Below are 21762 nucleotides of genomic sequence, written 5' to 3'. Positions count from 1 at the left end.
TCTAATGCGACATAAGTCAGAATCCTTTGAAAAATTCAAAGAATTCAAGAATGAAGTACAAAATCAACTTGGTAAGAATATTAAGATGCTTCGATCAGATCAAGATGGGGAATATCTTAGCCAAGAGTTTCATGACCATCTCGTTGAGTGTGGGATAATATCTCAACTCACTCTACCTGAAACACCACAATGGAATGGTGTATCAGAAAGGAGAAATCGTATTTTATTAGATATGGTATGAACGATGATGAGTCAAACAGAACTTCCTGCTTCCTTCTGGGGACATGCTCTAGAGACGACCGCTTTCACACTTAACCGCGTTCCATCCAAGGCTGTCATAAAGACACCATATACTCTATGGACAGGGAAGAGTCTAAAGATGTCTTTCATGAAGATTTGGGGATGTGAGGCTTACGTTCGACGACAAGTCTCCAATAAACTAGGACCCAAATTAGACAAGTGCTATTTTGTAGGATATCCCAAGGAAACAAAGGGATATTACTTCTATAATCCCACGCAAGACAAAGTGTTTATTGTTAGAACTGGTATCTTTCTAGAAAGGGAATTTATTTCTAGAATAACTAGTGGGAGTATTATCGATCTTGAAGAAATTCAAGATACACAAACTAGCACCGATGCCTTGCTGGAAACTGAACAGGAACTACAAGATGTTGTGGATCATGATTTTGTTACACCGCAAGATGTTATGGAACAACAACCTGTTCAAGTAGTACAAGCTCTACGCAGATCTGATAGGATCTGTCGTCAACCTGAGAGATATTTTTTTCTCTTGTCTGACCATGGTGATGTAGAGCTTATTGGTCTCAATGAGCCTACATCTTATCAGGAAGTTGTACAGAGCCCAGATTCTGAGAAATGGCTAGAGGCCATGAGATCCGAAATGGAATCCATGTACACTAACCAAGTATGGACTTTGGTTGATCCACCTGAAGGAATCAAACCCATTGGGTGTAAGTGTGTCTTCAAAGTGAGACAGACATGGATGGTCATATACATACCTATAAAGGTAGATTGGTGGCTAAAGAATTCAAGCAAATTCATGATATAGACTATGATGAAACCTTTTCACCTGTTGTGATGCTCAAGTCCATTCGGAGCATGCTTTCTATTGCAGCTTATTATGATTACGAGATCTGGCAGATGGATGTCAAAACTATATTTCTTAATGGAAATCTACTCGAGGATGTGTACATGACACAACCTAAGAGTTTTGTAGATCCAAAGAATGCTAGAAAGGTGTGTAAGTTGCAAAGATCTATTTATGGATTAAAGCAAGCTTCTAGAAGTTGGAATCTTCGATTCGATGATGCAATCAAAACGTTTGGTTTCATTAAGAATGAAGATAAACCTTGTGTCTACAAGAAGGTTAGTGGGAGCACAGTCATCTTTCTCATATTGTATGTAGATGACATACTTCTCATTGGAAATGATATCCCTATTCTTCAGTCGGTGAAGACTTGGCTTGAGAATTATTTTTCAATGAAAGACTTAGGTGAAGCAGCCTACATTTTATGCCTTAAGATCTATAGAGATAGATCTAAAAGATTGCTTGGTCTAAGCCAGAGTACATATATTGACAAGGTGTTGAAACATTTTGCCATGGAGAATTCCAAGAAGGGATTCTTACCTATGTCACATGATGTGAGTATTTCGAAGACTCAATGCCCCTCTTCTAAAGAAGAAAGGGACCACATAGATTAGATTCCTTATGCATCTACAATAGAGTCTATCATGTATGCCATGCTTTGTACTCGCCCAAATGTCTCATATGTATTAAGCATGACGAGCAGATACCAGTCAAATCCAGGTGAAGGCCACTGGATAGCAGTCAAAAATATTCTTAAGTACTTGAGAATGATTCAAGATTATTTCTTGATCTTTGGAGGCGATGAAGAGCTTGTTGTAAAGGGTTACACCGATGCTAGCTTCCAAACTGACAAGGATGATAATAGATCGCAGTCAGGGTATGTATTTTTCTTAAATGGTGGTGCTGTGAGCTGGAAGAGTTCAAAGCAAGACACAGGAGCTGATTCTACAACAGAGGCCGAGTGCATTGCTGCTTCTGCTGCAACAAAGAAGGCTGTTTGGATTAGGAAGTTCATTACCGAGCTTGGTGTTGTTCCTAGTATAGCAAACCCAATAAACCTCTATTGTGATAATAATGGGGCTATTGCATAAGCTAAGGAACCTCGCTCTCATCAAAGATCCAAACATATACTACGGCGATTCCATCTCATTCGAGAGATCATCAATAGAGGAGATGTGAATATATGTAGAGTACCGACCGATGCTAACATTGTGGATCTCTTGACCAAGGCTTTGGCACAGAAGAAGCATGATGGTCATACTAGGTCACTAGGTATTGTTGGCCTAGAATAGGATACGATAGCACACAACACCCAAGAACAAAACAAGAAGAATAGGACAAAATAGAAACTTCACTAATGAAAGGAAACCTTACAATGAGATAAGATACTACATGCCTCTCGACCCTTTATATAGCATCACAAATGCTATGAGCACGAACCATGAGATCCACAAAAATAGGATCTAGATGAGATCCACAAAAATAGGAAGACTAATTCTAGACTTTATCCCTTAAAGCTAGGAAAGTTTATCACTGCTAATGTAAAGAAAGAAAAAATACGTAGCTAAATAACATGTCTGGATTATACTCACATTACCCCTCCTAATCCTGACATGGTTCTAAGTCACGGACGCCGAGTAGTTGTCGCATGGCGGCTTCACTTCTGACAATGCTTTAGTTATTACATCGGTTCGCTGTTCTCCGGTATTAACGAACTCAACCACAATATGTCCATCTTTGGCACCACGGGCAGTCCATTTGTCCGTACCACGAACAAGTCCATCTGTCTGCGTTATCCATGGCTCTGTTTCTTTGGCTCTGCGCCAAAGTCTGCTTGCACACCAAGTGCTCGGCCCATGGCTCGATCTCTTCGGCACCACGAACAAGTCTCGTATGTTCGTTCTCTTTGTGACACGGGCAAGTCCGTCTGCCCGCACATTCGTTGCCACAAACAAGTCTCATCTGTCTGCTCCTTCGGCAACACGAGCAAGTCCATCTGCTCGCACAACGGACAAGTCCATTTGTCCGCCTTTGCTGCTTGGCATATGTTGCATACCTGCCACACCCGCTTTGCTGCCAAGTCTGCCTCCTGCAAACTTGGGCTTGGAACGTGCCCAGCGCATTGCCAATCCTCTGCTTGGTATAGCTTGCGCCCATGCCACACTTGTTGGTTTGCCAAGTCTTCCTCCTGTAAGACTTGGGCTTGGGCAGCCCTGCACTGCCGCTCTGCTTAGCATGCCTTGTGCGCATGCCCGACTTGGATGTATGCCAAGTCTGCCTCTTGCAGACTTGCACATGGACAGTGCCCCGCGCACTACCGGTTCGCGGCTTTGCATGTGTCCTAGCCAGGTTGGGTCTTCTTGTCTTGCTAGGAGACACGCTTGCTTGAATATCTTCAAGGTTATCTTGTACAAGCGATTTTGTGTTCTCTTTATCAGCATCAAGAGCTTCCCGTTCCTATCAATCACCTTCATGTTATCTCCTTTCATATGCACTTCATTCTCAGCTTCTGTCAATTGACCAAGACTTATGATATTACTACAAAGTTTCGGAATGTAGTATACCTCGTGGAGAGCTTTCTGGTCGCCGTTCTTGCATTCGAACACAACCGTCCCCTTGCCCATGATCTCAATGGTTGATCCATCGCCAAACCTCACCCTCCCAGTGATGGTTTCATCTAGTTCTTGAAACTTCTCACGATGGCCAGTCATGTGGTTGCTGGCACCATTGTCAAGGTACCAAACGTCTTTGTCTTCACCTTTCTTGACGCCCCGGTACACCTCCGGTAGCAACCTCTCTTCACTGAGCAGAATGGTATCCTGCCGCTGAGATTCTTCGTGGAACATGGACATCATTAGTGCTGGCTCTTCATCCGTGGCGCAAGTGAGGTGAGCCTCATCTCCACGACGCTTGCTGTAGCATTCAGACGCATAATGCCCCATTTTCTCACAATTGAAGCATTTTATGTGTCTCTTGCCACGAGTGCCACTGTTGTTGCCGCTAGTGCCTCCTGCACTATCTTGGCTCGGCGTACCACGGCCACGACTGCGCCATTTGCCACGACTAGGGCTGCTGGATCCACGCCCCTTTCCTCCTGACGAAGTGTCCACGTTGCTCCCCTTCTGTCGCATTTGCCATTCGGCATGAGTTAATAGGAGCTCACCTTCAGTGCCGTTGGTGTTGCTGCATAGTCGTAGCGTTCGTTCTTCGTACGCCTTCAGTCGCCCTATAGCCTCCTCAAATGGTATAGACTCAAGGTCGTAGAATTGCTCAATACCGGCAACAATAGGAAAGAATTTATCAGGGACAGAATTGAGCAATTTTTTTACCAACGAGGAATCTTCAAGCGTGTCACCAAGGGTGGAGAATTTGCTGCTTAGGGCGCTGAGTTTGCCAGCAAACTCATCAATCGTTTCGGTCTCTTTCATCCGGAGAGCGTCGAACTCGCTCTTCAATGTTTGTACACGTGCCTTCTTCACCCGATCACTACCAAGGTATCTCGTCTTGAGGCTGTCCCAGACTTCCTTCGCCGTCTTCTTTGTTGCGATCTGAAGAAGGATGTCTTCGGGGACACACTGCAGGATGTATGCACGTGCCTTTTTGTCCTTCTTTGCATCCACCTGGGCTCCTTCCGCTGGCTCCACCGCCTCCCAGACTCCCTGGGCATCAAGGATCGCCTCTGTCTTTATTGCCCACACAGTATAATTGTGAGGACTTAGCATCGGATAGGGAAATGGCACTCCGCCGTTCTCCTTTACTGGGATGCTCGACATTTTATAGAATCGTAGATTCTTGGATGTCTTATACTACCAACGCTCTGATACCAAATGTTGGCCTAGAATAGGATACGATAGCACACAACACCCAAGAACAAAACAAGAAGAATAGGACAAAATAGAAACTTCACTAATGAAAGGAAACCTTACAATGAGATAAGATACTACATGCCTCTCGACCCTTTATATAGCATCACAAATGCTATGAGCACGAACCATGAGATCCACAAAAATAGGATCTAGATGAGATCCACAAAAATAGGAAGACTAATTCTAGACTTTATCCCTTAAAGCTAGGAAAGTTTATCACTGCTAATGTAAAGAAAGAAAAAATACGTAGCTAAATAACATGTCTGGATTATACTCACAGGTATTAGATATTTCAGGGATTAGCACTAGTGCAGTGGGAGATTGTTAGTATTAGCCCTAGTATCAATTATGAGATGATTGTAAAGGGCTCATTTTGTATCATATTTCATTATTAATAAAGGTGAAGTTGGTTATTATATTTATTTCAATTTAGTGTCGAATGGATAAGTATAATAATGTCCTAGAGTAGGAGGTTCTAATCTACAATATATCAATTGGTTGAATTGATAATGAGATATTGTAGATATACATAGAACACTACTCTTAACTATTCCTAGTCAAGCATTAATATTCAAGGATAATATTAATACGTTGAGACTAGCATGTAGGTCAACGGATAACTTAATCTCACAAGTCATGGATATGAGATATCAGATTGACACATGGATATATATTAGAGAATATATACTGAATGACCCACCATGAGAATGTTTCATGGATCATTATATGAGTGTCATAGATATTCTCATGTGACTATTAGTATGAATAGTTCTTAGACCTAAAGTCATTACGGTTCCCTACATAAGGAGTTGTATACTTTGGTATCGTCAAACGTCACCTGTGACAGGGTGGACCATAAAGTCGATCACTGGGTATGCAATAAGTTATGCGGAGGGATGTGAGTGATGTAGATGAGATCTATCCCTTCCATATGACGGAAGTGATATCTATGGGCCTCTTGATTAGTAGGACATAAGAATGCATGACCATTCCTAAATGAATTAATATGCGATATTGAGCTTATTTAATTGAGTGTGTTTACTTAGAGATCAAGAAACATAAAGATTGATAAGAGGATGACACAGTCTATGCCTCATTGATCAATTTAGATATCGAGGATAGAAGGATTGAGTCATACAAGATAATAGCCACGGAAAGGTTAAGTCGGATCTCGACATTCTCGTCACTTGGGTAGCAATGATGCCTTGCTAAATGCCACTCATTGCTTATGTATTTAAATGTTGATTTGGATACATTGCCAACGTTACGAGAACCTATTGGGTCATACACAAAGAATAAGTCAATGGAGATGGATTCATATGGTGAATCATTGGATTAAGTCTAATTCAAATTGGACTTATTGAGTAAGACTCAATTAAATCTAACTATTGGATTGAGTCCAATTCAAATTAGACTCATTGAATCAATTGGATTAATGATTAATGAGTTGGACTCATTATATAATTTCATGAATTATTTGATGATTAATGAGTTGGACTCATTATATGATTTTATGAATTAATTAATGAATAATGAGTTGGACTCATTATATGATTTCATGAAATTTGAATTCATGAAGAAAGAGGAGTGTACAACTTGAGTTACTCATGCATTGGATGCATTGGATGAATAGTGAACAATTTGAATTGCTCATGCATTGCATGCATTGGATGCATTGAATTCATTGGATGAAGAGTGAACCATTTGAATTGCACATGCATTGGATTCATTGGATGAAGACAAATATTAATGTCAATCAAGACAATTGACATTAAGGCATGAGACAACTTCATGAATCTATAAAAAGAGGTTTTTGGATTCATTTTCATGATGAGTTTTTGGTGCTCTAGCTCTTCTTCCTCCTCCTCTCTTCCACTTGGCCGAAACCTCCAAGAAAGGTTGCTAACACAACCTTTGATTGTTTCATTCTCCACCTTGTGAGTTTATGAGACAAACGAGACTTGTTCATATGGATACCATAGAGGCGTGACGACTTGATCGCGCTAAGATCCGCATCTAAAGAAACGTTGGAATCGGGATTGCGAAGGGCACGCAACAAAGGTATAACTTTCTCATGTAGATAATTAATACTTAGTATATGGTTTCCTTTCGCATGGATCTATTGGAAAGGAACTAGATATTTTCCGCTGCGCTTTCATGTATTTAGCGCCCTAATTCCTTACATCAACACCACCACTTGAGACAACCCTTCCTTTATGTATTCTTGCAATGCACCACCTCATCTCTTCCTTCTTCTGTCTTCTTATTCTTCCCTCCTTTTCTTCTAATACTAGGATATGCACTCCTTTCTTCTTTTCTCCCTTTACTCTACCAAGCTACCCCTTAATGAATTTTCTTCTTAGATTGCCAAATTTGAAAATACTTAGCTATATATTTAGCTTCGAAATGACTTGTATTGAGAAAATATTTTGCCAAATAGCTAAGTTTAGAGTACAATCTAACTGAGTCTAGTTAAAATAGTCTTTAAAATTAACTAAGTTTGAAAATATGAGTATTTAAATTTTAAATAAAGGAATTTGCTTAGAAGTTATAAAATATGAGGTCACTTGAAAACTTTAAAACGTTATAAAAAGTTGACTAGTTTTGAAAATATTTGAATACTTAATTACATGGGCAAGTTTTTAAAAAACTGTAATTAAGTTTTGAATATGCATTTTGAAGAAACTTTGAAAAAAAAAAAATATATAGTTTTGGTTCACAGGGAGTAGTAGTAGTTTGTTTTCTAGTCCAAGCATGAGTCAAATTAAATTACTGAGTTTAATTTGATTAAGTATCAGAGCCTTGAAATAATCAGGTAAAGTGATTTGATTAGAACCTTAAAGTACAATCATGCTTAAAAAAAATTGAAACACACTTTTCCCAATTGTCTAACCTTTAGCTACTTGCTGATTGCCTAGAGGGCAGTAGCTTTCACATGGTTAGTCAAGTTGAGTTAATTTGATCCAGGTAGACTTGACTAGAGCTGGAGAACTTAACTTGATTAATGTTTATTGCATATTTAACACCCAGACTCATATTGATGCACAGATATAAGCATTCTTGAGTCCAGGCAATACCCTATGCATCTCACGCCTTTCTAAGTTTTTCAAGACACAAGCAAGGTATACCTAGGTGATTGTGAGATGCTCTGGCTTTAATCTAGGGGTACATGATATCTAGGGGAAAACCTAAGCTAAATCCAAATTTTAAAAATCTAACAAAATTGGAGTTTTGAAAAATGTTTTTCCTAGAATTTTAAAAGCAAATGATAACCAAAAAAAACATTGTCTATTCTACCCAACACATTCCTATTTGTCTTCTAAGTGAGTTGAACTCAAGTTCAGGTAAGGGTTTTGTGAAGATGTCAGCTAGATTTGATTTTGACTCAACATAGTTGAGTATAATATCACCCTTAGCTACATGATCCCTTACAAAATGGTGCTTCACTTCTATATGTTTAGTCCTTGAGTGATGAATTGGGTTTTTTGTTAAATTTATGGAACTTATATTATCAATTGAGATTTTTGTGTTATGATAGTTCAGTTGATAGTCTTTAAGAGTGTGCATCATCCAAAGCAATTGAGATGTGCATTCACCTAAGGCTATATATTCAGCTTCAGTGGTAGATAGAGCAACACAATGTTGCTTTCTACTTGACCAACTTACTAGGCATTGTCCTAGAAATTGACAACTACCACTTGTGCTTTTTCTATCTAACTTGCATCCGGCGTAATCCGAGTCAGAATAGCCAAGAAGGTCAAAGGTGCAAGTTCTAGGGTACCAGAGTCCTATATTTAGAGTACCTTTAATGTACCTAAGTATTCTTTTAACATAGGTTAAATGTGACTCTTTTGCACAAGATTGGTATCTTGCGCACATACCAACCGCAAATAATATGTCGGGTCGGCTTGCAGTTAGGTAAAGCAAGCTTCCTATGACACTCCTATAGTACTTTGGATCTACTGGTTTTCCTTCAGGGTCAGAGTCTATGTTAATGTTGGTTGCCATTGGAGTATTTATTATTTTTGAATTTTCCATGCAGAATTTTTTAATTAATTCCTTTGCATATTTAGTTTGATAAATATATATTCCATCTTTAGTTTGTTTTATTTGTAAGCCTAAGAAAAAATTAAGTTCACCAACCATACTCATTTCGAATTCATTTTCCATTAATTTAGTAAATTCTTTTAAAAATTTAGAGTTATTTGATCCAAAAATTATATCATCAACATAGATTTGAGCTATGAAGATGTCTTTGTCTACAATTTTTACAAATAGAGTTGGATCTATTTGACCTTGGTTGAAACCTTTGTATATTAAGTGATTTGACAATCGTTCATACCATGCCCTAGGGGCTTGTTTAAGTCCGTACAAGGCCTTTTTTTAACCTAAATACATGATTAGGATATCCTAAGTCCTCAAATCCTGGGGGTTGGCTTACATATACTTCCTCCTTAATAAATCCATTTAAGAATGCTGACTTAACATCCATTTGGTATAGTTTAAATCCTTTGTTTGCTGCATAGGCTAACAACATTCTAATGGATTCGAGTCTAGCTACTGGGGCATAGGTTTCATCATAGTCCAAACCTTCAACTTGGCTGAATCCTTTAGCTACAAGCCTAGCCTTATTTCTAATTATTTCGCCTTGATCATCTAGCTTGTTTCTAAATACCCATTTTGTATCGATTATTGACTTATTTGAGGGTTTAGATACAAGTTCCCAGACTTGATTTCTCTCAAATTGGGCTAACTCTTCCTGCATAGCTATGATCCAGTCCGGGTCAGGTAGTGCTTCTTCTATTATTTTTGGTTCGATTTTAGAAATTAGGGCAATCTGACTGTGAATTCTATAGGAGGATCTAGTTCTTACCCCTAGATTTGGATCACCCAAAATTTGATCAGTTGGGTGAGAGGTACTGACCCTAGTTGGTCTGATAAGTGGGTCAGGGGCTGGTTCCTCTGGTATATTAAGATTTGGTTGAATTTCATCATCTTCTATATTTCTTGGGTCAACTTCAACATTCTCATTTATATTTGGTAGATTATATTCTTCATCAAATATTAAATTAGTTGTTTCTTCAACTTTTAGGGTGTTTTGATTGTAGACTCTATAGGCTCGACTGTTTGAGGAGTATCCTAAAAATATTCCTTTGTTAGATTTGGGTGTGAATTTTCTTAAATAATTTTTAGTATTTAAAATGTGAACTTTACATCCAAATACTTTTAAATAATTTAAGTTAGGAATTTTATGATAATATAGTTCATAAGGGGTTTTCTTGTGAAATTTGTTGATCAAGATTCGATTTTGAATATGATTTGCAGTATTTATTGCTTCTGCCCAAAATTGGTGATTTAAATTATATTCATTTAACATGGTTCTTGCGGCTTCTTGTAGAGTTCTATTTTTACGTTCCACCAGACCATTTTGTTGGGGGTTCTAGGACATGAAAATTCATGTTGATATCCATTTATTTTACAAAATTGGGTAAATTTATGATTTTCAAATTCCCCTCCGTGATCACTTCTTATTCTTTTAATTTTAGTATCTTTTTCATTTTCTATTAATTTACAAAAGTTACTAAATATTTCATAGGTTTCATCTTTAGTTTTTAGGAATTTTACCCATGAAAATCTAGAGTAGTCATCGATTATTACTAAGCAATACTGGTTCTTGCTTAGTGACTTAGCTCCATGTGAATCAAATAGGTCAAGGTGAAGGAGCTCAAGTAAGGAGCTGGTTCTTTCAAGATTTGTTGATTTGTGTGTTGACTTAGTTTGTTTTCCCTGTTGACACGCATTACAGATAGAATTTTCAATGAATTTTAGTTTTGGTAAACCTTTAACTAAACCATTATGACTCATTTTTGAAATGAGTCTAGTGTGAGTGTGACACAATCTTCTGTGCCACAAATCAGTTTCCTCTTTTTGTGTTAGAAAACACTTTTTTGAGGATGTCGGTAGATTAATTGAATACATATTATTTATCCTAAGTCCCTTAAGTAAGATTTCAGGATTTTCAATGTTTTTAACTAAACACCTAGTTTTGTCAAAAGTTACTAAGTATCCGCTATTACACAATTGACTTATACTTAATAAATTAAACTTGAAATTTTCAACTAACAGGACTTTTCGAATAATAAAATCGGAGTTGAGTTCAATATTACCTCTTCCGATTACCTTAAGTTGACCTTCGTTACCGAATGCAACTGATCCTAAGTTCTTGTACGTTAGTTTAGTAAACTTCAATTTATCTCCAGTCATGTGTCTGGAGCAGCCACTATCCAGCATCCATTGATCCAATTCCTACATAGTAAGTGGTTGAATTGTTTTAATGGATTTCATGATAGTTAAATTGAAGTAAACTTGTTAGAGATAAATTTTTGAAAGAGTTTTGAATAATTTTGAAATTTAGTTTAATTTCGAGATTTAGTTTTAAAATAATTTTGAAATTTAAGTTTTTGAAATTTAAGTTTAAAATAATTTTGAAATTTAAGTTTAAAATAATTTTGAAATTTAAGTTTTTAAAATAATTTTGAAATTTAAGTTTTTAAAATAATTTCGAGATTTAGTTTTAAAATAATTTTGAAATTTAAGTTTTTTAAAATAATTTTGAAATTTAAGTTTTGAAATTTAAGTTTAAAATAATTTTGAATTTTAAGTTTTTAAAATAATTTTTAAAATAATTTTGAAAAAATAATTTTGAAATTTAAGTTTTTAAAATAATTTCGAATTTTAAGTTTTTAAAATAATTTCGAATTTTAAGTTTTTAAAATAATTTTTAAAATAATTTTGAAAAAATAATTTTGAAATTTAAGTTTTTAAAATAATTTCGAGATTTAGTTTTAAAATAATTTTGAAATTTAAGTTTTTTAAAATAATTTCGAGATTTAGTTTTAAAATAATTTTGAAATTTAAGTTTTTTAAAATTTAAGTTTAAAATAATTTTGAAATTTAAGTTTTAAAATAATTTTGAATTTTAAGTTTAAAATAATTTTGAAATTTAAGTTTTTAAAATAATTTTGAAATTTAAGTTTAAAAATAATTTCGAGATTTAGTTTTAAAATAATTTTGAAATTTAAGTTTTTAAAATAATTTTAAGTTTAAAATAATTTTGAAATTTAAGTTTTAAAATAATTTTGAATTTTAAGTTTAAAATAATTTTGAAATTTAAGTTTAAAATAATTTTGAATTTTAATTTTAAATTTCTTAATCATCTCACCCGACCTAGATTTTCAATCAGGGAATCCTATAATTGTTGTGAGATGAATTATAATTCAATTTTAAGGTTTGGGTTAACTTTGTGTTAGATTCAGGTTTAGCTTTGGGTTCAACAAGTAAGCATTTTTTGGATAAACTTCTGGGCTATGGTGAGTCACAAGGAACTCATTAAAGTAACCATGCCTTCGAGGTTTTCCAAATAGTCCTATCCATTGAGTTTAGTACTAAACCTTGGTCTAACTAGTTAGGATCCATTTAAGGGTAGCTTCGGTCAGTTCCACTTGGCCAAATGCACCAGGTCGAAGCCATATCTTCCTAGACATGCGATGCCCAAGCTTCCCTAACGTACTATCATCCAAAAACTTCACCAGTACTGTGGTTCAAGTTAACCTTAGTCCGTTTTAATCTAACCTTAATTACCCTGCCGGGTGATCTACTCTTGTTTTACCCATTTCGGGTAGATTAGGTTCAGTTACCCTGCCGGGTAATTTAGTTGGTTAGATTAGGTTCATTTTGAGTTTTAATTGAATTTTGAATTTTTAATTTTTAATTTCAATTTTGAATTTTGAATTTAATTTTCAATTTCAATTTGGAATTTTGATTTTAATTTTTAATTTCAATTTGGAATTTTGAATTTAATTTTGAATTTTGAATTTAATTTTTAATTTCAATTTCGAATTTTGAATTTAATTTTTAATTTCAATTTCGAATTTTGAATTTTGAATTAAATTTTGAATTTTGAATTTTAAATTTTAATTTCAATTTCGAATTTTGAATTTAATTTTTAATTTCAATTTCGAATTTTGAATTTAATTTTTAATTTCAATTTCGAATTTTGATTTTAATTTTTAATTTCAATTTGGAATTTTGAATTTAATTTTGAATTTTGAATTTAATTTTTAATTTCAATTTCGAATTTTGAATTTAATTTTGAATTTTAAATTTTAAATTTTAAATTTTTAGGATTATTTTTCTTTTTGCTCCCCCTGGATCATGGCCTCGATATGGTCTATCGAGGTAGTATATTTGATGCTTCGGAACCCAGTGTTGGCCAAGTCCAACTTGATTGACCAAGTTAGACTTGGAGACCCATGCTTGGACTGATTTAACACTTTGTTTGTTTATTAATGATAAATAAGATCTATATTTACTTTTGTATCCCAGCCCAGTTCTGTTGTAGACGACTCTTTGTGTCCCAAGAATCAAGTCCAAATTCTTGGAGCCCAAAGTAAACCGTTCTAAGGTATTTTCTAAATTTTTAACCTGATTTGTTAGACTTGAATTTTCTTTTTCAAGTTTTTGAACTTGAGTTGGTAATTCAGTCTGACTCTGGTCAGGTAAAGGTTTGGTGTTAGCCACTTCTTTAAGGACACTTACTTCCTTTAGAAGTGACTTAACTTTCAGGTTTGACTTAGCTAATTTGCGCAATAAATAGCTAACTAAAGTATTCAACCGGGAAATACTTACAGCGGGGTCTGGTCCTTCGGAAACGGATACGGATCCGTGGCTTTGCTCGGACTCGGCCTCAGACTCGCTCTCGCATCCGTATTCGACGACTTGGTCCCGGGCCATTAATGCAAGTAGACTCGTTTGTTCGAGCTCGTCGTCGTCGTCCTCCGATGAAGATTCGTCCCATGTTGCCTTAAGGACCTTTTTCCTTCTTTGCTTTTTGACCTCCTTCAGGTTAGGGCAGTTGGATTTGATGTGCCCCTTTTGGTTACACCCGTAGCATGTAACTTCAAACTTCATCTTTGTATTTTGTGGGCATTCCTTTGATTTTACTGCCTTCTTTAGATCTCTTTTGTCGAATCCTTTCGTCTTGTAAAGCTTCTTCACGAGGTTTACCAGCTCGGTTGTAATGTCACCTTCTTCATCGTCAGAATCTGGTTCAGCTTCTGATGCTGGTTCGGTTCTCCGTCGTGGTCTTGGTTCCCGGGTTCGGCTTGTACCTGCAACCAACGCAATACCTTTCTCGGTAGGCTGTGCATTAGTCTGCTCATGAAGTTCAAATTCACTAAAAAGTTCATCTAGTTTTAAAGAAGATAAATCCTTGGAAACTTTGTAGGCATCTACCATTGATGCCCACAATGTATTCCTTGGAAACGAGTTTAGGGCATACCTTATCACGTCCCGATTTTCTATCTTTTGGCCAATTCCGTGAAGAGAGTTAAGGATATCTTGTATTCTCGCGTGAAGAGAGCTCGCTGTTTCGCCTTCCTGCATTTTTAGATTATATAATTTATTAAGCAAAAGATCTCTTTTACTTACCTTGGTGTCGTCAGTGCCTTCATGGAGTTCTATGAGCTTTTCCCAGAGCTCCTTTGCAGAGGAGAACGGGCCAACTCTGTTGAGTTCTTCCTTGGTAAGACCACACTGGAGGGTGCAGGTAGCTTTGGCGTCGGCTTCAACCTTTTTTATTAAAGAGGCGTCCCACTTTTCGCAGGGTGTCGGTTTGCCGTCGTCATCGGATGGTAGCTGAAGTCCCGTCTTTATGATCACCCACGTTTCGAATTGTATCTTTAGATACGTTTCCATTCTTCCCTTCCAGTAGCCAAAATCTTCTCCTGAGAATAGCGGGGGACGTACAGTGCTGAAACCCTCTTGTTGGGCCATTTATAATATGCAACAACAGAAAATAACAGAATATGTTCCAAGACTAAGTCTTGGATTAGTAGTGCTGGAATAAAGAATAATAAAAACGAACTCGAGTGGTGTTGCACCTACTTCGAGCAAAAGTCGATTCGAGGGAAACAAAAATTAGAATATAGCTATAAGGCTAAATTCTAATTCGACTCCAAAAACGAAAAAAAAAAAACTGCGAAAAATTTGTTTTGAAAGGTGGTTGCACCAATTCAAAACGACCCCGCTCTGATACCACTTGTTGGATCGAGTCGCGCTAGAGGGGGGGGGGGTGAATAGCGCTCGCGGCTATTTCGTTTTTCGGAAAACACTCAAGTAGAATACGCAGCGGAAAATGTAAATAAACACAAACACAGAGACACGGTCGTTTACTTCGTTCGGAGCCTAAGGCGACTCCTACTCGAAGGCCCGTGATCCTTGATCGCTTCCGGTGGGCAACAACTATAAGTTCGATAAACGATTACAAGTTGAAGTACAATAAACGACAGTAAATAATTATACCAACGACAAAGAAATGAAGATTCGGAGCTCCTGGTCGTCGGGCACAAGTAGCAGCACTTCGGAATGTCGTTTGGAGCAGCACGTAGCACTTGAATCACTTGGAAGAAGATATTTTGAAGCTGTTGGTCGAGATCCCTTATAAAGGGGGTTCAAGGCGCCTTATCTTGTTCACCAGGCGCCTTGAGCAGCAAAATCACCGTGTGGATCGGCGGACTGGTGAACTCTATCGGTTTAAGGCGCCTTGACCTATCAGCGCCTTCAACCTCGGTCAGCGCCTTGAACTCCATTCAAAGCGCCTCGATCTTCTGTTGGCCTTTTCTGCTACTTTTAGGCGCCTCAAGCTCCATGGGCGCCTCGGCCTTATCATCAGGGTCTTTTTGTACTTTGGTCCTGCAAGATATGTTAATCCCAAAATACCTGCACACAAAGTTAGCACAAAACAATGATATTGAAATATTTAACAGTCTCTTGATGTCCGAGTCTGACTCTACAGGAAACCCTAGGTCGACCGGCGCCTACTGTTCCCTCTACGGGGAACGCGTCCTCACCTACTCCACTCAGGAGATTTACCTGTTGCCAGTACGATCCTCCAGATCGACTGGACTTTTGCTCGGCACTCGCTGCTTCCGGACTTTCTGTTGAACATCCGCTTCACCGGCCAGTTCAGACTTTCACCTGGTTCGTGACACCAGGGCTTTCCACCTAGGGTTACCACCCCCTAGGACTTTTGCCTGAAGCCATCGACCTGCCAAGACTTTCCGCATAGGGTTACCACCCCCTATGACCTAGGGTTACCACCCCCTAGGGTTTTACCTTGCCTAACCGCAGTTAGGACTTTCCTGAAAAACTCAGCAAAAGCTGTCAGATAACAAAGCACCTTAACTTTGAATCCTTTGCCATTATCAAAACTTAGGTTCGATCGTCGGATGCTTCCCGCACCAACAAATCTACTTAACTAGACTCAGTTATCCCTCTTTGAAAATTTTCCTTCAGAAAAATACAAATCTACTTTCAAACTGGTTTATTTTTGATATATGGCAAAGGGGGAGAGTAGGTAAATTAAAGTTAAAGGAAAATTCAAAGTATTTAATAAAGGAGGGCTTTTATTAAGGGGGAGTTTAATATTACCAAGTTAAAAGTTTCCAGCTTAACTGTTATTGCATTTGAAGTTTATTTACTTAAGCATGGTTAACTTTATGCATACGTTGTTTTCCTTAACTTTGAATTACGTATTGCCATAATCAAAAAGGGGGAGATTGTTGGTGCGGGAAGCATCCGACGATCGAACCTAAGTTTTGATAATGGCAAAGGATTCAAAGTTAAGGTGCTTTGTTATCGGCGACTTTCTTTGAGTGTTCGAGAAAGTCCTAACTGCGGTTAAGTAAAACCTAGGGGTGGTCCTAGGTCGTGAAAGTCTGGTCGATGGCGTCAGGGAAGTCCTAGGGGTGGTAACAGGTGGCCACAGTGTCGCTGGTGAAAGCTGATGGCGGATGTTCAGCGAAGTCGACGGCGTGCGGCAAAGTCGATTGATCCGGAGGATCGCTTCGTCTGAGTGGAAGTGAGGCGTTCCCGTGAAAGGCGATGGCGTCGGGTCAAAGGTTCGATGCACGATTTCAGCGATCGAAGGCGTTAATATTCAATATCATGTTTGTGCTAACTCTTCGTATTTTTGGATTATCTGCAGGACAAGTAAAGACCTCGGATGGCGATCTGGCGCCTCCATGGAGCTTGGGCGCCTGGTCGGAATGGGCGCCAGATGGAGTTCGCGCCGAGGAGGTTGGCGCCGGATGGCGCGAATGGGCGACCCGGTCGTCCGATCCACGGTGTTCGGCTCGTTCAGCGCGGTGAACGATATGCCTTGGGATCTCGACGGCAGATCTTCTTCAAGTGATGGTGCTACGTCTTGCTCAACGGCGTTCGTCTTTGCTGTGCGGCGATCTTCTTTGTCATTATAATTATTCTTGTCGTTAACTTCAATCGTTGTCGAACTGCTTGCCGGGCGATCAGCGGCGGGAAACCAAGTGGCGCCGATGTCTCTGTGTTTGTTGTTACATTCGCTCGGTGTTTTCGGCGAAATAACGGCGCTATCACCCCTCTGGGCTCGATCAACAAGTGGTATCGGCGTCGTTGAATTGGTGCAAACAACCTTCCAAATTTAGTTTTGAGTCGAATTGAGGCCATATTCTAATTTTGTTTCCTCGAATCGTTTTGCTCGATGTAGTGCAACACCTATTCTTTATTCGACTAATCAGACAGTCTTGGTTTATTTCTGTTGCATATAAATATTTGACTTGTTTCGTCGCTATTCGGGAGAAGATTTTGGCTCTGAAGGAAGAATGGAAACGTCTAAAGATACAATCGGCGTGGATGATCGGACTGGACTACCATCCGATGGCGATGACGACACCTCGCGAAAGTGGACGCCTCTAATAAAGGTTGAAGCCGGCGTAACTGCGCCCTCGTGTGGGAAGAACTCAGCGGTGGCGTTCTCCTGAAAGGCTCGAAAAGCTCGAACTCCATGAGCGGCGACACCAAGGTAAAGAGATCTTTGCTTAATAAATTATATAATCTAAAATGCGGGAGGCGGCGAGCGAGCTCAGATATCCTTAACTCTCTTCACGAATTGGCCAAAAGATGAAAATCGGGGCGATAAGGTATGCCCTAAACTCGTTTCAGGAATACATTGTGGGCATCAATGGTGAAAGTTTCAGGATTTATCTTCTTTAAAACTAGATGAACTTTTAGTGAATTTGAACATGAGCGAGACTGCTGCGACCTCTTGCGTTGGTTGCGCAGGAACCAAGACCCCGACGAACCAAGATCGAAGATGAACGATTCGACGATGAAGAAGGTGACATTACAAGGTAAACCTCGTGAAGCTTTACAAGACGAAATCGACAAAGATCTAAAGAAGGCAATAAAATCAAAGGAACTGAAATACAAAGATGAAGTTTGAAGTTACATGCTGGTGTAACCAAAAGGGCATCAAATCAGCGCCTAACGAGGAGGTCAAAAGCGAAGGAAAAAGGTCCTTAGGCAACATGGCGAATCTTCATCGGAGGACGACGACGAGCTCGAACAAACGAGTCTACTGCATTAATGGCGGGACCAAGTGTCGAATCGGATGCGGCGGTCGGCGAAGCCACGGATCCATATCCGTTTCGAAGGACGACCGTAAGTATTTCCGGTTGAATACTTGTTAGCTATTTATTCGCAAATTAGCTAAGTCAAACTGAAGTTAAGTCACTTCTAAAGGAAGTAAGTGTCCTTAAAGAAGTGGCTAACACCAAACCTTTACCTGACCAGAGTCAGACTGAATTACCAACTCAAGTTCAAAAACTTGAAAAAGAAAATTCAAGTCTAACAAATCAGGTTAAAAATTTAGAAAATACCTTAGAACGGTTTACTTTGGGCTCCAAGAATTTGGACTTGATTCTACAACAGAACTGGGCTGGGATACAAAAGTAAATATAGATCTTATTTATCATTAATAAACAAACAAAGTGTTAAATCAGTCCAAGCATGGGTCTCCAAGTCTAACTTGGTCAATCAAGTTGGACTTGGCCAATACTGGGTTCCGAAGGATCAAATATACTACCTCGATAGACCATATCGAGGCCATGATCCATGGGGAGCAAAAAGAAAAACAATCCTAAAAATTTAAAATTTAAAATTTAAAATTGAAAATTAAATTCAAAATTCGAAATTGAAATTAAAAATTAAATTTAAAATTCAAAATTAAATTCAAAATTCCAAATTGAAATTAAAAATTAAAATCAAAATTCGAAATTGAAATTAAAAATTAAATTCAAAATTCGAAATTGAAATTAAAAATTAAATTCAAAATTCGAAATTGAAATTAAAATTTAAATTTAATTAAAATTAAAATTCAAAATTCGAAATTGAAATTAAAAATTAAATTCAAAATTCGAAATTGAAATTAAAAATTAAATTCAAAATTCGAAATTGAAATTAAAAATTAAATTCAAAATTCAAAATTAAATTCAAAATTCCAAATTGAAATTAATAATTAAAATCAAAATTCCAAATTGAAATTGAAAATTAAATTCAAAATTCGAAATTGAAATTAAAAATTAAATTCAAAATTCAATTAAAACTCAAAATGAACCTAATCTAACCAACTAAATTACCCGGCAGGGTAACTGAACCTAATCTACCCGAAATGGGTAAAACAAGAGTAGATCACCCGGCAGGGTAATTAAGGTTAGATTAAAACGGACTAAGGTTAACTTGAACCACAGTACTGGTGAAGTTTTTGGATGATAGTACGTTAGGGAAGCTTGGGCATCGCATGTCTAGGAAGATATGGCTTCGACCTGGTGCGGCCAAGTGGAACTGACCGAAGCTACCCTTAAATGGATCCTAACTAGTTAGACCAAGGTTTAGTACTAAGCTCAATGGGTAGGACTATTTGGAAAACCTCGAAGGCATGGTTACTTTAATGAGTTCTTGTGACTCACCATAGCCCAGAAGTTTATCCAAAGAATGCTTACTTGTTGAACCCAAAGCTAAACCTGAATCTAACACAAAGTTAACCCAAACCTTAAAATTGAATTATAATTCATCTCACAACAATTATAGGATTCCCTGATTGAAAATCTAGGTCGGGTGAGATGATTAAGAAATTTAAAATTAAAATTCAAAATTATTTTAAACTTAAATTTCAAAATTATTTTAAACTTAAAATTCAAAATTATTTTAAAACTTAAATTTCAAAATTATTTTAAACTTAAAATTATTTTAAAAACTTAAATTTCAAAATTATTTTAAAACTAAATCTCGAAATTATTTTTAAACTTAAATTTCAAAATTATTTTAAAAACTTAAATTTCAAAATTATTTTAAACTTAAAATTCAAAATTATTTTAAAACTTAAATTTCAAAATTATTTTAAACTTAAATTTTAAAAAACTTAAATTTCAAAATTATTTTAAAACTAAATATCGAAATTATTTTATAAAAAACTTAAATTTCAAAAATATTTAAAAACTAAATCTCGAAATTATTTTAAAAACTTAAATTTCAAAATTATTTTTTCAAAATTATTTTAAAAACTTAAAATTCGAAATTATTTTAAAAACTTAAAATTCGAAATTATTTTAAAAACTTAAATTTCAAAATTATTTTTTCAAAATTATTTTTTCAAAATTATTTTTTCAAAATTATTTTAAAAATTATTTTAAAAACTTAAAATTCAAAATTACTTTAAACTTAAATTTCAAAACTTAAATTTCAAAATTATTTTAAAAAAACTTAAATTTCAAAATTATTTGAAAACTAAATCTCGAAATTATTTTAAAAACTTAAATTTCAAAATTATTCTAAAAACTTAAATTTCAAAATTATTTTAAACTTAAATTTCAAAACTTAAATTTCAAAATTATTTTAAACTTAAATTTTAAAAACTTAAATTTCAAAATTATTTTAAAACTAAATCTCGAAATTAAACTAAATTTCAAAATTATTCAAAACTCTTTCAAAAATTTATCTCTAACAAGTTTACTTCAATTTAACTATCATGAAATCCATTAAAACAATTCAACCACTTACTATGTAGGAATTGGATCAATGGATGCTGGATAGTGGCTGCTCCAGACACATGATTGGAGATAAATTGAAGTTTACTAAACTAACGTACAAGAACTTAGGATCAGTTGCATTCGGTAACGAAGGTCAACTTAAGGTAATCGGAAGAGGTAATATTGAAATCAACTCCGATTTTATATTCGAAAAGTCCTGTTAGTTGAAAATTTCAAGTTTAATTTATTAAGTATAAGTCAATTGTGTGATAGCGGATACTTAGTAACTTTTGACAAAACCAGGTGTTTAGTTAAAAACATTGAAAATCCTGAAATCTTACTTAAGGGACTTAGGATAAATAATATGTATTCAATTAATTTACCGACATCCTCAAAAAAGTGTTTTCTAACACAAAAAGAGGAAACTGATTTGTGGCACAGAAGATTGTGTCACACTCACACTAGACTCATTTCAAAAATGAGTCATAATGGTTTAGTTAAAGGTTTACCAAAACTAAAATTCATTGAAAATTCTATCTGTAATGCGTGTCAACAGGGAAAACAAACTAAGTCAACACACAAATCAACAAATCTTGAAAGAACCAGCTCCTTACTTGAGCTCCTTCACCTTGACCTATTTGATTCACATGGAGCTAAGTCACTAAGCAAGAACCAGTATTGCTTAGTAATAATCGATGACTACTATAGATTTTCATGGGTAAAATTCCTAAAAACTAAAGATGAAACCTATGAAATATTTAGTAACTTTTGTAAATTAATAGAAAATGAAAAAGATACTAAAATTAAAAGAATAAGAAGTGATCACGGAGGGGAATTTGAAAATCATAAATTTACCCAATTTTGTAAAATAAATGGATATCAACAT

General features: G+C 36.3%; 1 protein-coding gene across 1 annotated transcript; it reads right to left on the bottom strand.

The window, feature by feature from the left end:
• Nucleotides 1-2727: 2727 nt before the first annotated feature.
• Nucleotides 2728-4881, bottom strand: LOC121998116. Its single transcript, XM_042552876.1, has 3 exons — nt 3807-4881; nt 3165-3617; nt 2728-3035 (listed from the first exon to the last, which is right to left on the bottom strand). The coding sequence occupies exons 1-3, from the start codon at nt 4879-4881 to the stop codon at nt 2728-2730; spliced, it is 1836 nt and encodes a 611-aa protein (XP_042408810.1).
• Between the last annotated feature and the right edge of the window lie 16881 nt (nt 4882-21762).

Source organism: Zingiber officinale, chromosome 1A (assembly GCF_018446385.1).
Source record: "Zingiber officinale cultivar Zhangliang chromosome 1A, Zo_v1.1, whole genome shotgun sequence".
NCBI classification, from domain to species: Eukaryota; Viridiplantae; Streptophyta; class Magnoliopsida; order Zingiberales; family Zingiberaceae; genus Zingiber; species Zingiber officinale.
This window is presented reverse-complemented; position numbering and strand designations above follow the sequence as displayed.

Bases quoted from the DNA above. Each gene is read 5' to 3' on its own strand.
- LOC121998116 (XM_042552876.1), bottom strand. From the start codon at position 4,881: ATGTCGAGCATCCCAGTAAAGGAGAACGGCGGAGTGCCATTTCCCTAT. The intron at 3,618-3,806 runs GTGAGAAGTTTC...GTCAATTGACAG, and splicing joins CAACCACATGACTGGCCATC to AAGCTGAGAATGAAGTGCAT. The intron at 3,036-3,164 runs GTATGCAACATA...ATGTGCGGGCAG, and splicing joins CAGCAAAGCGGGTGTGGCAG to ACGGACTTGCCCGTGTCACA.